This window comes from Erpetoichthys calabaricus, chromosome 11 (genome assembly GCF_900747795.2).
Source record: "Erpetoichthys calabaricus chromosome 11, fErpCal1.3, whole genome shotgun sequence".
Lineage (NCBI taxonomy): Eukaryota > Metazoa > Chordata > Cladistia > Polypteriformes > Polypteridae > Erpetoichthys > Erpetoichthys calabaricus.
Genome location: NC_041404.2, coordinates 43402409 through 43418937, shown reverse-complemented (window position 1 = coordinate 43418937; position 16529 = coordinate 43402409). Strand labels below are relative to the sequence as shown.

General features: G+C 36.9%; 1 protein-coding gene across 1 annotated transcript in view; it reads left to right on the top strand.

The window, feature by feature from the left end:
* The first annotated feature begins 211 nt into the window (after window positions 1-211).
* The window catches only part of LOC127529608 (protocadherin-10-like), a 28789-nt gene continuing 12471 nt past the window's right edge, over window positions 212-16529 (top strand). The window contains exon 1 of the mRNA XM_051933723.1: window positions 212-2684. Coding sequence (XP_051789683.1) covers window positions 300-2684 — 2385 coding nt within the window. The 5' untranslated portion in view covers window positions 212-299. The remainder of the gene's footprint in view (window positions 2685-16529) is intronic.

Below are 16529 nucleotides of genomic sequence, written 5' to 3'. Positions count from 1 at the left end.
AATGGCTTAAAAACATCTATTTTATTTTGTTAATAACAATCCAATATTTTAATAGAAATGCATATATAAAATCCAGGTTATGTGAGCAGTCGTTGCATTTTATAAACTGGAGTCTAGGAAAAAATGTATGTTTCTGCCACATAGTGTCGCTGTTCAACAACAAAACTGGTGATATTCTTGCGCATTTAAGCAAGTAGGAGGCCATTGTGAAGGCTGTTTTTAATTAAAAATAAGTCACTTTACAAGTCAACAGAAATCTGCAAGATTCAAAGACGTATTGGTGTTTTTACACAGATACGATGAGGTTAGTGAATCTACTTGCAATATTGTCTTATATTGTTTGGGATGTGTCAGGTTTAAAAATACGTTATTCTGTTCCCGAAGAAATGGAGACAGGAGCAGTGGTTGGAAACATCGCTGCAGATATTGGGGTTAACAACTACAATCTTTCTAAACGAGGCCTTCAAATTGCGTCGAATCCTGGGAAACAGTATCTGGGGTTAAGCAAGAACAGTGGAGTTTTATTTGTTCGAGAAAGACTTGACAGAGAAAAGATATGCGCGTTTAAAGAGGATTGTTTAATTAATCTGGAGGCCGTACTTGAAAATCCTCTTCAGGTTTTCAGTGTTGAAGTACAAATCGCAGATGTGAATGACAATGCTCCATATTTTCCATTTCTCGTGTCTCGGATAAACATTTCAGAATCCGAATTACAGTCAGAAAGATTTTTACTGGTTAAAGCCGAAGATCCAGATGTCGGCAATAATTCAGTATGTAATTACAAACTAAGCGAAAGTAAATATTTTAAAATAGATGTACAGACCTGGAAAGATGGTACAATGTACGCCGATTTATTAATTAATCAACCTTTAGATAGAGAAACGTTGGCGGTGCACAATTTAATTCTAAGAGCAGTGGACTGTGGAACCCCTGCACTTTCTGGCACGATCAATATCACTGTTACTGTCCTTGATGCAAATGACAACGCACCCAAGTTTGATAAACACAATTATGAGGTGAATGTACCAGAAAATGCATTATTAGGAACTACATGTATTAAACTCAACGCAACAGACGCCGATGAAGGCTCCAATGCCGAGTTACTGTATTCATTTACTCTTCACACTTCGGAGGAGGCACGGAAAAGATTCAGTGTGGATCAAAGAACAGGAGAGATTAAGGTTATTGACCTTTTAGATTTCGAACTGTCTCGTCAGTATGAATTGTTTGTTCAAGCAAAAGATAATGGATACAAACAAATGACCGGGCAATGCAAAGTGGTGGTAAAAATCAACGACTGCAATGACAATCAACCTGAAATTACCGTCACTTCATTAAAGAGCTCGGTATTGGAGGATGTACCAATTGGCACAGTAATCGCCCTTTTCAGTGTCACGGATTTGGACTTTGGAGACAATGGCATGGTTAACTGCGGTATTTCAGATAATACTCATTTTACACTTCAGCAAACAGTAGAAAATTATTACGCGCTGGTAACAGCGGAGCTTTTAGATCGAGAATTAATCCCAGGTTTTAACATTACAATCATCGTCAAGGACAAAGGAATACCTTCTCTCTCAAATAATGAAAGCGTTTATTTAACACTGTTGGATGTAAATGATAACGCACCATCTTTTTCACACGTTTCCTACGAAATCCCTGTTTCGGAGAACAATTTACCCGGTACTCGCATTTGTTCCATTACTGCTAATGATCCTGACAAAGACCAAAACGGAGTTGTAAAGTATTCAATACAAGAACTGAATAACTTCAATAATACCGTAACGAAATTATTTTCCATTAATCAAGACAGTGGAAATATTTATGCACTACAGTCTTTCGACTTTGAAAAAGAGATATTTTATACTTTTACTGTTCTGGCCAGAGATTCTGGCAGTCCTCAGCTGAGCAGCAGCGCATCTGTCACAGTAAGAATTCTTGATGAAAATGATAACACCCCAGTTATTGTTTCTCCCTGGCGCTCGCATGGTTCGATAGTTAGTGACACAATTCCGAATTCCCCAGAAGAAGGATATTTAGTAGTAAAAGTGATAGCGATTGATGACGACTCTATGCAAAATTCACGAATAACTTACCATCTGCTTCATGTTACTGACCAGACCTTATTCACCCTCAATCAATACACCGGAGAGCTTCGAACCAGAAGACGTTTTGTCTTCAGGGATGCTTCCAAACAAAGACTTGTGATTCAAGCTCGGGATAATGGCAGTCCTTCACTGTCATCGACCGTTACAATCCTCATATCAAGATCCGACCCAGAAGATGAAGGACGTCTGACATTAAATGATGACCTAGAGACCGAATATTTAATACCTTTTAACATGTATTTGATGATTGGCCTGGTATCTGTTTCATTTTCGTTTCTTTTAACCATAGTGATTTGTGTAGCAACATGTCATCGTAATCCAGCAGAAAACAACAAAACGTCGTCGCACAGGATTAGCTGCTACAGCCAAAGAGATTCAATGATCTCTGATCTGCCCCCAAACTCTACGTTGATTTCAAGTGATGCTTACTGGCACAGCGTACTTTTAGCAGAATCAAGAAAAGGAAAGATGATCGTGCAGCACCCAGTGCCCAATGGATCTGGATTCATTGTCTCAAGTTTAGGAAAGAACCCAGAGCAGACATCAATCAATGAAGTAGCAGAAACACCAGTTCAGGTAAGTTTTCAAGAGAATATTGATTTTGTTTGATTAAAACTTACTACACATAAAACAGCATAAAAACAACTAAATGTTAACTATGCTAAATTAATAGTTATTATTGTGGTGATTATTTCAGGGACCCAGGTGCTGTAAATGACATTCTCATACTCACTTAATATAAATCAAAGTGGCGGGTGTCTAGAGATTTTTCTGACAGCGCGAAGCAGTTCTGGATAGGTCAACAATCAGTTGCAAACTATACATGTATAAATATGATGTTGAAAGTAATTTGAAAGTCAGACATTCATTTAAATTAGGTAAAGGATGTCTAAACTTTATGTGACTTTCCAGAATAATGTCACGCATGGCAAATTAATCCTGTATGTTTAGACTCCCTACATGCCAAAAATAGGAACACACACACACACACACACACACACACACACACACACACACACACACACACACACACACACACACACACACACATCCTCTAAGATAGCTGATGTATTTGCTATTAATGATAAGACTAATAAAAATGATCAGTTTTTAAAAGCCCAACATGAAAGGACCAGTTGTTTCAGTCAGTTAACTTTAACTCATCGTCATAAAGGCTTTTGACAGTATATGAACGAAACATGTTTTATCAGGGCACATAACTAAACTGTATGTTCACTATAGAAAGTACTCCAAAGTTTTCTGACATATATATAAAATATATCCAAAGTGAAGTCAAACTAAAATTAAAGTTTAATTTCTACAGTTTAAAGAAGACCATTTATTTGTATTTCTGGAGTTCAAGGAATAGCTTTGCCATAACTCACATCACTGTATAACGAACCTGAAACACTCAAGGATTATCACCTTAGTCAGTGGGGTGAAAGAGACAGAATAAGTGTAAAGGGTCAATTCTGCTTATAAAATAAGAGCATTCGTTTTAACAAAACAGGCCCAACACAGCTTGCCAATCCTACCCTTGGAATTTCTCCAAAAAATATCAAGTGGAGTTTTTGTGGTCCTTAATGTACTCTTTACACACTACTCTGTAATTTATTACATGGATTTATTTCTATGTGAAGAAAAACAAGTGTAACGTTTGTGAAAAATTTAACTGCACTATCTACCTGTGTCTTGGCATTTTTGTTCAAGAGCATATTTTAAAGTAATAGCTGGGACCCACTCTACTAATGCATTTTTTGAGAAAAAACAAAAACAAAACTCAATCATGGTACCTTGTAATCTCCCTTTGCTAAAACTGAAAAGGTTCTGCTCCTTCACTCTTTCCTCATAATTTACCTTAAAGTCCAGGAATCAACCTAGTGACTGTTCTTTTTACTTGTTCTTGCCTTGATATGTCTTGACCAAAACTGCAGACACTACATCAGATGTGTCCTCACTAGTGCGTTAGCTTAAGCAAATCCTATTTTAACTTGTACTCTACACATCATGCTATGTTAACCTTCTTAATGTCTTCTGTACATTGTGTTTATGTAGGCAGTGTCTAGACTTGTAAGTACTTCTCATAAGATACCTTCAAAGTTTTAGAACTCCCACTGTGCATTTAAATCTAAAGTTTTAACTTTCTACATAAAATACCTTATATTCACATTTGCTTATATTATCTACCACAACTTTTCCCAAGCTTGTATTCTGTCTAAGTCCCTCTGTATTGCTTTGCTTGAATCTAAATTCCTGCTATTCCACATCCTCTGCAATTTTAACCTGCTTGTTATTTTTAGTCCTGACATCATTATTAAACATTTGTAAGATAAATTGTTTAAATTAAGAAATTGAATCTGTGGTGGGCTGGCGCCCTGTCCAGAGTTTGTTACCTGCCTTGCGCCCTGTGTTGGCTGGGATTGGCTCCAGCAGACCCCTGTGACCCTGTAGTTAGGATATGGCGGGTTGGATAATGGATGGATGGATGGAAGAAATTGAATGTACCTTTATAGAACTATGACAGTTATTAAAAACCTGCTGGCTTCTTAGGCTCCTATAATTCACTCACCCTTTAACTGCCTGCTGTGTTTCTTTGTAGGAACTAAATTTCTTGTTCTCTTTCTTGCTTCCCTATCTGTCTGTTTTCTTATCACTAAACCCTTGTTTTGCTACTGGGCTGCTGCCTATACTGCACTTAAAATTAATATCTTCTTTCTTATCAATGAATAATTATGCATTCACTTCCCTATCAGTGCTAACACTAACACTAAGGCGGAGTGGTGGCTCGGAGGCTAAGGATCTGCGCTGGTATCCCGAAGGTTGCCGGTTCAAATCCCCGTCAGTGCCAAAAGAGATCCTACTCTGCTGGGCCCTTGAGCAAGGCCCTTAACCTGTAATTGCTCCAGGGGGCGCTGTACAATGGCTGACCCTGTGCTCTGACCCCAAGGGGTATGCGAAAAAACTAACAAACACTGTTGTAAGTCGCTCTGGAGAAGAGCGTCTCCTAAATGATGTAAATGTAACACTTCCCGATATGAAAGCTACTGTATGTACTGCTTTATCTAGTAATCCTTTTTACACCGGAATCCATTTCCTGTATAGAAACACCCTTACTTTTTACTATCAGCCACTGCAATCGTGGTTATTTACTAACTTACTTACTGTGCTGAAAACAAGTATGGTGACCCTGCATTTGTTTTTGTCTAATTTATTTTTGTGTTATCAGTTTGTTTTTGTGCATTGAACTTCAGGACCACCATACACAAGTCTCTTTTCAGCCAAACTGAAAGGCTCAGCTGACCTTTATATCATTTCTGCATTTCTTTGCATTACTTAACCTTTTACTTAGGTTTAGTTGACTAGGAGGCCAATTACTTTTCAGCCTTGACTACTGCATGCTTGAAATCCTTGCACGTGAAACACAAGACCACGTTTTGATGGCACTTTTTCAGAACCTCTTCAATCAGCTGCAACATCCAAAAACAAGATCTGACCAACATTACTGTGAAAGTATGGAATAATTCAGAAAATCTGACATTAACAATAATTTTGCTGACACTTTTTGAATACTTTTTGAAGTGAGAATTACACCTTTTATTGGCTAACTGAACCAATTACAACATGGAAGCTTTCAAGGTAACTGAGGCCCCTTTTTCTGGCAGGTTGTTGTCCGAAGAAGGAGCCTCAGTTGCCTTGAAAGCTTGCTAATTGTATAATCAGTTCAGTTAGCCAATAAAAGGTGTCATTTTGCTTGACTTCTCACTGGATCCATAATGGCTAGCATGGTACAACACCCCACTACTACAGGCATACTTTTTGCAGGAATACAGGAATAAGGCTTTGAAACTTTTTAAAACTTCCACTGGCTTAGTGAGATTAGAAAAGTATGAATAGAATGTGTTTGCTAGTTGAATATCTAAATATTGTTTTGGACTTCCTTTCAGGGTGGAATTTTATTGATAATGTTTAATTTGATCTTTTTTGTACTCTCTTACAACCACTTATAACAGTAAAACAAAATAATATTAAGGTTAACTTTTTACTATTAATGTCATTCAGGTCTTGATCAAAAGACCTGGACTAAATATTTTTCTTCATTTTAGGTTTAGGTTTAGGTTTAGGTTTCTTTATTTAGTCATGTTTACACAGGAAAACATGAAATTTGCCTTCTCAGTTGCATCTAATAACAGGTAACAGACAGAATGAAATAAAACAGACAAATAGAAATAAGAAAGGTTAAGGTTTTCTTGACACTGGTCTTCTTAAGATTTATCAAAGTTTGAATCTTGTGTAATGTGAGTGGCGGTGTTACATATCATGAACACTATGATGCTACAAGATATAAGGTCTAACGACCATGTGGCATCATAGCAACCTGGAACACAAAATGGTATCACCCATGAGATCCAGACGCATTAAATTGTATTGCCCATGAAAAAATGTACACAACAAATGGTGACGTGATGATGTTGCTGAAATGATGATGAAAACATTACGAACAAAAATAACAATTTTGTTAAAAGATCTAACAAAATGGAACAAAGCTGGTTTAATTAATGCTTAACATGCTGTATTCACAGTTAAAGAATAAGGGGTATGTTCAACAATAGCAGAATATAAAAGCAAAGTACAGCTAATGAAAAAATTGCATACAAAGACGCATTCTCAGTATTAGTTCTGGACTGTCTATATAACCATCAATGAATTTTAGTCTAAAGTTGTGCTTATGCCTAATGCCACCTAAGAAAACAGAACAGAAGTAAATGTTCAATTAAAATCATATGAGCGGAGGTATTGGGCAACAGTGGTATGGGCTGTAGGGAGAAGGTTATAAAAATAATCATTTTTATCCCAATGCTAGTAAGACAAAGGAGTTCATTGTTGATTTCAAGGGACTTGCACCTTTTAACATTATTGAGATTAGGCGTGAAAGAACAAGTAACTTTAAGTTCTTAAGAGTCTATATCACTGCAGGTTTGTCATGGTTCCTCAACCCTACCAGGCTTAAGAGTACCTTCATTTTTTGAGAAGGCTGGAGAATGTCAATCTGCTCCCAGCTGATCACATTCCGGTTTGACATCTGCATTATGACAATTTGAGAGACTCTCCACTGGGTGTTTGAAATCTCCCAGGTTATCACTGGAGCAAAGTATAGTACATCTTCATAAAGGGAAATTCACAAAAGGAAATGGCTAAAGGAAATGCTTTTTATGTTTTTAGTCCCAACACATTACATGAAAAAGCTGTTTGGACCTCTGGTGATCGAGAAGCAGACTTTTGAAAGTTATCCATGGAACACTGAATAGTCACATACAGCATAATCATCTGCTTTGACATGTGACCCAGATTTCCTTATGCAAACCACATTTTTCAATACCAGATTATACTTACTGACTGTCCTTTGCTCAATTACAACTACTGTTGGATTGTTGGTTCTTCTCTCTGATATGTAGTAAATGTCAATACCTGGTATTTGTGTGTTTGCTGGATTATTAAAGGGCAGAATGGTGGCACAGTGGTAGCACTGCTGCTTCACAGTAAGGAGACCTGAGTTTGCTGCCTGGGTCCTCCCTGCATGGAGTTTGCATGTTCTCCCCATGTCTGCGTGGGTTTCCTCCCGCAGTCCAAAGACATGCAGGTTAGGTACATTGGCGATCCTAAATTGTCCCTGGTATGTGTGTGCCCTGCGGTGGGCTGGCATCCTGCCCAGGGTTTGTTCCTGCCTTGTGCCCTGTGTTGGCTGGGATTGACTCCAGCAGACCCCCGTGACCCTGTGTTAGGATATAGCAGATTGGAAAATGACTGACTGATACTGTTGACCAATTATTAGTATTAATTGTTTTCATAAAGTGATTAATTCTATGTGGAGTAGCTCATTGTGCCACACACTGCATTGTGAGTAACAACAAATATTTTATTGTATGGTGAAGTACAGTTTGATTTTAACTCAATTCCTAATTTTTTGCCTTAAGAGTGTGTATGAGCTACAATCAGTTGATTTGATTGTTAGTACTCATCACTCTGTTTACTTCATGCATTTACTACTAAGAAGTATTGTATTTTTGTTGTCATACTGTAATGGTTACCAAAGAAGATGTAAAATGCTAAGACTGTAGAATATTTTCAAGGTTATTATAATCACCCATTTAAAATTGTGTGGTCATCATTCTTGCTTATAAATATTCCTGACCAATTCTAAACCATGTGCATATGTGTGTCCTTACCTAAGGTGCATTATTGATTTTCTGCCATATCTCATTCAACCTGCCCTGTTCTATAATAGAATATCAAACAAGCAGACAGAGGGGGCTGTCACTTATTAGTGGTGTGTTTAGGGATTAGCTGTTCTAAGCAAAAATAAAGTATATTTATTAAAATGTGTATTTCACAATGCTATATCTTACAATCATTCACAGTACATGTCACAAATAAATGTGCAGTATATTTAAAAGGAATATTTTTGAAGGGTAATTTTCGACCACTACTGGATTTCTATGTTGTATTACACAAGCAAAAAGATATCTCCTGTTACAGTTGAATCTCTGTTTATTTTCACAAAACTGATGAGCAATTTAATTTTTGAAGACATACAGTATGTGTCCTCAGTAATGACAGTCTCCCTTCCTTTATTGAAGCTCTCTCAGATTTGTATAAGTTAAAACTTTTCAATGTCTTACAGATATAACATTCATTTAAAGGAATGGAAAATTATTTATTTATATATATATAGGGGGCTTCACTCGCCAACCCCTTCCTCTCGCCTGTGCTGCGTGCTGTTGTGAAGAGGGGGGCTGAAGCACCCCAAGGAGACACCTCTGTTCCTTCGAAACCATGCTTAAACGGTGATACAATGGGACACAAATAATTTTTTTAACTCCTCTTTGATCGATCAGCTGTTGGCTTGCTGCTGCTGTTTTGCCACTTGATCTGCACTTCGCTTGCCTACCCCTTCCCTCCTCTTGCCACCGATACGCACTGCCAAGCCGTGTGATCTGAACTTTGCTCGTATACCAATTCCGTTATGTCACAGAGTAATATATTCCGTTTGTTTGTGCTAATGTGATATTTTCACTAATTTTTTGAGACTTTCGAATTTTCCTACGTCCATTATCTCTAACCTGCTCTGCATATCACAGGAATTTCTTACAAAGGTTGTAAGTATGACGTGACTGCCTGTTTTGCGGGATGTGAAAATGTCTCTCTTCAAAAGATCTCTCTTCTAAAGTGTCTCTCTGTCATTCTTCAAAAGATCACGTCTCGTCGCCGGAAAAGAGTCCGTCCCAAGATTTTTTTTTATATAATAGAGAGATATTTCTTTCATAGTGGTGCAGTTCAGTTAGGTAACAATTTTATATTGAAGAGGTTTGTTCATTTGCAGCTTTTGTAAGTAACAGCTTTCCAAAATCCTACGAAGTAACCAAAATGTTTTTTTTTCTCCTGAGAAAATATATCAAACATTTTTGCAACAGCAAATAATACCACAAAAACCTGTGATGTTAATAAAATTAGACAGCATACATTTAATTCCTGGTCCAGCGTAACTCAGTTGAGTTTGGTGTACAAATGGATCAACCCTATACATTAATTTCACATGCCATAATGTAATATGTATATATTTGTGAATTTCCCCTTGGGATTAATAAAGTATCTATTTAAGGGCTAATTTTTTGCCTTACCTGATTCTAACAGGTATAAGATACGTGCTCTTCATAAATAAGCGCCGTTACTAAATGAATGGATCATTTCATTTGCATTCCTCTTTTCCTAGTAAAGGTTCTGGTGACAGCACGCTAAGCTTAAACACACACATAATAAAGTCATTCATGTTAAGAAATTATAAAAGACAGTTAGTTTAGGAAAATGTCTCCAAACGTCCTTATGTGACATTTAAATAATAATAATCAAAAATTAATATTTGAAACAGAAATGTGTCTAAACACGAAATGATTACAGTTTAAAAACTAACACATTCCCTTATTCATGCTACATTTAAACAAACCGACAGAAACATTTCAGTTTCACCTTGGAGTGTCGCTGTTGACTAAGAAAAACTGGAAAAATTACTTGCGTTAAAGTAACGGGAAAAAACGGTAAGAGGGTCATATTTTATATCCAATTGTGGGTGTCCTTTTCCATTAGCATTTTCAATATTTAAGTTAGCAACATTATCTGCATTGGCTTGATTTCTTAGTGATGATGAGGTTAGTAAAATTTTTATAATATTGTTTTATAGAATCTATTTCGTACCTTGTTTAAAAATTCGTTATTCTGTTCCCGAAGAATTGGAAAAAGAAGCTGTAATCGAAAACATAGCTGCAGATACTGGGATTAATATTCACAATTTTTCTAACCAAGGAGTACAGATTGCTTCAGGCCAAGGGAAGCGGTACCAATGTAAACAATACAAATGGAAGTTTATTTGTTAAATAAAAAATCGACAGGAAAAACGTCTGCGCCTTTAAGAACAGTGGTTTACATAATCTTGAAATTGTTCTTGAAAACTCCCTTCAGATATTTAGTGTTGAGGAAATCTTGGATGTTAATGACAATGCTCCGAATTTCCCGTTCAACGCAACTGAAATAAATATTTCTTGATTAAGAGATATGGCTCGATTAATATCACGGTCAACATAACTGATGCAAACGATAGTGCACCAAAATTTAATAGAAAGGTTCATGAAACAAATGTGCCAGAAAATTCAAAGACGCTTATGAAGGTTCCAGCGCATAGTTGTTGTATTTATTTAATCCTCACAGTACAGGAGAGGGGCGAATGAAATTCATAGATCCTAGAAAAGGAAAGACTTCGAACAGTCTCATCAGTATGAATTGTTTGTTTAAGTCAAGGACAATGCACCAAGGCCAGTAGCAAGGAACTGCAAAGTAATAATAAAAATAATTGATATCAATGACAATGCTTCTGTACTGTTGCCTCAGTAAAAAACATCTGTATTACAGAATGAACCAATTGGCATAATAATCGCGCTCTTTACTGTCAGGGATGTGGACTCGGGTGCCAATGTTGAAGCAGACTGCTATATCACAGGTAATGCTGATTTTGAACTCAAGCGTTCAATGGAAAATTACTATACCTTGGTGACAGCAGATCTTTTGGATAGAGAAACAACTCCTAGTTTTAACACAAGTATCATGATCAAGGATAAAGGAACACATTTTCTGTCTAATAACACTGCACAACAATTTTTTTGAAATGTCTTGCTTCCTGAAAGGTTTTTGCTGATTGTGACAGGTACCTACTGGGTATGCACAAATATAGTTTTGGTTTTACTGCATCACGTAGGAACTCTGAGAAATAGAAATTTTTTTATGTTTACTGACAATAATGTATTTAGTCACGTTTATGTTTTTCATAAGCTATTAAATTCAACAGAATAAAAAGTGTTTTGCTCCTGATTTTCATTTGTATTCAATGTCTGGTGCATCACGTTGCAGTGTCCAACAGTAGTCAGCAAGCATTGACAGATTCCAGTTGCCCTGGTATCGTTTCTCCATTGTAGCAATGTCGTTGTGAAACCTTTCACTGTGTTCGTCACTGACAGCACCAAGATTTACGGGGAAGGAGTCCAAGTGTGAGTGGAGGAAATTAATCTTGAGTGACATGTTGCACTTCATTGTCTTGTATGCTTTGAGAAGTTTCTCTACCAGCTGAATGTAGTTTTGGGCTCTGTAATTGCCCAGAAAATGGTCAACAATGTCTTTGAAGGCTTTCCAGGCAATTTTTTCCTGCCCAACTAACAGATCTTCAAAGTGCTTGTCATTCATAACATGTCTGATCTGGGGGCCAACAAAAATGCCCTTGTTGATCTTGGTGTCAGTTATTCTTGGGAATATCTCTCTTAAATAACGAAAACCTTCGCCTTCCTTGTTCAGTAATTTCACTAAATTCTCCATGAGTCCCAGTTTTATGTGAAGAGGAGGAAAAAATATCTTTGCCGAGTCAACAAGCGATTCATGTGCCACATTTTTCTGTCCTGGAACTAACTTTTTACGGAGTGGCCAGTTCTGTTGAGAATAGTGTGACTCTTTGGCACAGCTGTCCCATTCACAGATGAAACAACAGTACTTTGTATAGCCGAGCTGCAGTCCTAGTAACAGAGCAACGACTTGAAGATCTCCACAGATATTCCAGTTGTACCTGCTATACTGGACGTGCTTCAGCAACAGCTCCATATTCTCATACATTTCTTTCATGTGTGCTGCATGTCTCAATGAAGAGACACCACTCTTCCGGGTTTAATAAATTTGCAAAAACCTCAAGTAAACTTTTTTCACGTTGTCATTATGGGGTGTTGTGTGTAGAATTCTGAGGAAAAAAATGAATTTAATCCATTTTGGAATAAGGCTGTAACATAACAAAATGTGGGAAAAGTGATGTGCTGTGAATACTTTCCGGATGCACCGTATAGTCCCCAGTGCTGACGTATTAAGTGACTCTAAGCAGATTACATAATGTAACTTGCTTCAGTTGTAAAACTGTCATAATTGTTCAATTGTAATATATTGTTATCTGTTTGAGTATGTCTTATGAAAAGATATTTAAAGATTGCACAGTACTTTGTCAACCCATAAATGCATATATTTTCTGAATCCTCCAATTCTAATTCAGGATTATGTTTATCCTGGCAGTGCTGTAATAGTTCCTGATATGTGGGCAAAATAGAAATCATTAATGTATAGTAAGCACCTTATCGAGAAACCCCAAAGTTAGCCTGAGATACTGTAAGCACTGAAAGTCCCTTTAACATCAAGAAGCTATCGGGATTTCACTTATTATCTCTTTATGAAACCTGTTGCATATCTAAATAAAAAAGTTATTTCTGGAGCCTTCATATGCTGTTGGTGGCTCCTTTGAGAACCAAAAGTGGTTTCCAAATGGCATTTCTCTGAAGAACCACTTTGGTACCTTAAGATGTAAGAGTATAGCTGAAACTCTTAGCAAAGTCCAAGCATTGCAACCCAGTACCACTCAAACAAAATTTAATTGATTTTTTAACTGGTTGAAAAACATAAACAAAGATCCAAAATGATAAATGGTACACTATTGTTTGTATTTTTTGTTTCAGACAACTCTTTGTGCACCAAGACATGATGTTCTCTACCTGACTTGTCTTTTCTGTCTCACCTCATTTATCAATACATCCCATAAGTACAAAGTCATCAGAAAATTTCTGCAAGTGACATGACTCATGTTGTATTTATAGTCGGAGGTGTACAGAGTGAAGAGAAAAGGAGACAAGGCAGTTCCTTGTGGTGTTCCACTGTTGCTAATACAGTTAATGAGTATCACAAACTGCAAAGTGCCAGATAGATAGTCCATTATTCAGGACACCACAGGTTCATCCACCTGCAAATCTCTGAGCTTATCACTTAATGGAGATGGCTAGATTGTATTGAAGGCACTGGAGAAATCAAAAGACATAACCCTCATAGTTCTGCCTGCTTTGTCAAGGTGACAATACACCTTGTGAATCCAAAGTAACTTACAATGAGGTGAACATAATCAATTAAACATTACAGGAGATGGTGACAAAATTGATCATCACAAGTAAAGATCTCAGAACAAAATAAAAGCCAGTTACAAATTAATCCAATTAACAGTTAATATCAGATAGACAGAAATTCACCAAACACATAATTACTCAAGTGCTTCTTAATCAAATTGAGAGATTTAGAAGTGTGAATGGAGGTTGGCAGCTTGTTCCTCCAGCTAGGAACTTCACATGAAAGGAGTCTGGACTAATATTTGGTGGCATCACTATCAACAGACCTAAGTGGTCAGGAAGGTGCACAGGACCTTGAGAATATCACCATATTTATAGGTGCTGATCCATTGACTACTCTGTACACAATCATCAAGGATCTTAACTTAATACATGCCATTACAAGAAGCCAAAGTGAGGAGTGCTTGCCTCAGCTGGTTTTTACACAAGATGTGCTGCTGCATTTTAAATCATCTACAGTGACTTAGTGACACATGCTGTCACACCTGCCAGCAGAGGGTTGCAGCAGTCCAAACATGAGAAGATCTAAGCCTGAACCAGGAAGTTGTGCTGCATACTTTCTATACTCTTTTAGATATGGTCTGATCTTATTTGACATTATATAGACTGAATCTGCAAATAGAGAGAACAGCATGTTCTCTGATGGACAGCTGGACATCAATCATTGCCCCAAGGTTACATACCAACTTGACAGAAGCATGACAATGAGCCAAGCTGAACAGAGACAGGGTTCTGGGATGAAAAGGAGGTCTGTCTTTGAGAGGTTGAGGTAGAGATGGTATTCCTTCATCCAGGTTGCAATTTCAGTGAGACATGCACAGATTCCAGATGATACTACTTTGTTCTCCAGAAAGAATGACAGGCAGCTATGTATCATTAGCATAGCACTGATAACAAAAACTATGGGACTCAATCAGCCTAGTGTAGCAGTGCATAAAGAAGCGTGGCCCCAGCACTAATCCTTGGTGTATCCCCATGCTTGTATGATGCTCTTTTGACCTCTCGCCATGCCAGGACCCACAATTGGATCTGCCCAAGAGTTAGGACTGGTGGTTAACCATGTTGATGGCAAGGAACAGATTTAGCAACATATTAAGTCGAACTGTTAAACTGGGACTCTGGCACATACTTTGACTAAGGCGAAGAACTTAGAAGAGAACTGCAGCTCAAACTGTATGAAAATGAAGATCACATATTAGAGTGTAAATGCCTGTAAATGGCACACATCATGAAAGTTCATACATCCAATCTTCTATTTTCTAAAGCCTCTCGATACATTGTAAGTCATAAAATACATATGCAGTACAAAATACTTATAGAAAATATATTTGTATGATTACTGAATATATTGTACTTACTTAATTTTGCTTTTAACACAAAAGCAAATTTATTATTTTTTTAAATATATAAAATTAGTTCTGAAAGTTAAACTTTTTATGGTGCATTTTAAATATACTGTGCTTGTGCATTTAAAATTATAAAATATAATAAAAAAAGAAAAAATCTATATATATATTTCAGCATGTCTGTCTGTTGGTTGGTACGTTTACGTCAGTGTTTTGATTGGCTGAACGAAGCACTGGGAAGCGAGTGACCAATCGGATTAAAAGAAAAGCTGAAGGAAGTCACTCGACTGAAGAAGACGAAAATGCAAAAAGAAATAAGATTTTGGATATTTCAAGTGCTCAAACTACACCTCAACAATTGCCAAAAACGAAGAAACCAAAAAGAATTTTTACTGAAGAACAAAAACTGTGGAATAAACAGCGACGTTACACTACATTATTGATGTAAAGACCATCTTGATCCTCGTGTTGCAATCGCAGACGCTCAATTTCGTGAACCAATTGTGTTTGTTCTTCCGTGCGGTTGTTTCTGTAAGCTGCAACTCGTTGGCGTTCATTTTGTCTCTGCTGCGAGATTTGAACACAAATAACAAAAAACATTTTATTACTAAATTTAATCATGGTACAAATAATTTTGCACTTAATGACTTTTACCCTGCAACACTGATAAAAGTCGCCTGCAGCCCGTCCTTGACGGGCACGACTACCTTGTATATAACATATAGTATACTAAAGTAAATATTGCACATATTGTATTATACCTATACAATGAGAATTCGGAGCAAACGTTCTTTAACATGAATTGACCCAACTTCCTGTAATTTTTAAAGAAACAAAAAGAGAGAAATAATCCGTAGGGATGACATCTTTTCTCAACCTCACAGTGTCGCTGTTGACTAGTAATAGGCCTACTGAGAAATTTCTGTAGGATTACATTCAAGCTGCCAACATAGACAGGCGGATTTTTTTCTTTTACTGGCATCATTTCTCGTAAAACATTCGCCTTTAAGGCATACGCCTTATTTTGTTTTCATTTCAAAGATATACTGTATGTTATTTTCTTTTTTCTGGAGATGAACAGGTTAGTGAATCTATTTATAATACTTTTTAAGATATCAGATTTATTTTACTTGAAGATACGCTATTCTGTTCCCGAGGAAATGCAGGAAGGACCAATAATTGGAAAAGTAGTTGTAGATGTCGGGCTCTTGCGCTCAGCACCATCAATATTTCTAAACGAGGGCTACAAATTGCTTTGGGTCGTGGCACACACTATCTAGTAAACAAAGAAAATGGAAATTTGTTTACTAGATAAAAAATTGAAAAAGAAAATATGTGTGCGTTTAAAGACGATTGCTTACTTAATCTGGAAGCCGTATTTGAAAATCCGCTTCATAAATTTAGCGTTGAGATTGAAATCTTAAATTTAAAGGACAACGCCTCGAGATTCCCTTTTAGTGTAAGTCGCATAAATATTTCAGAATCGAAATTGAGAGCTGAAAAATGTTTGCTGTTGAAGGCCATAGATCATGATGTCGGTAATATTTCAGTAT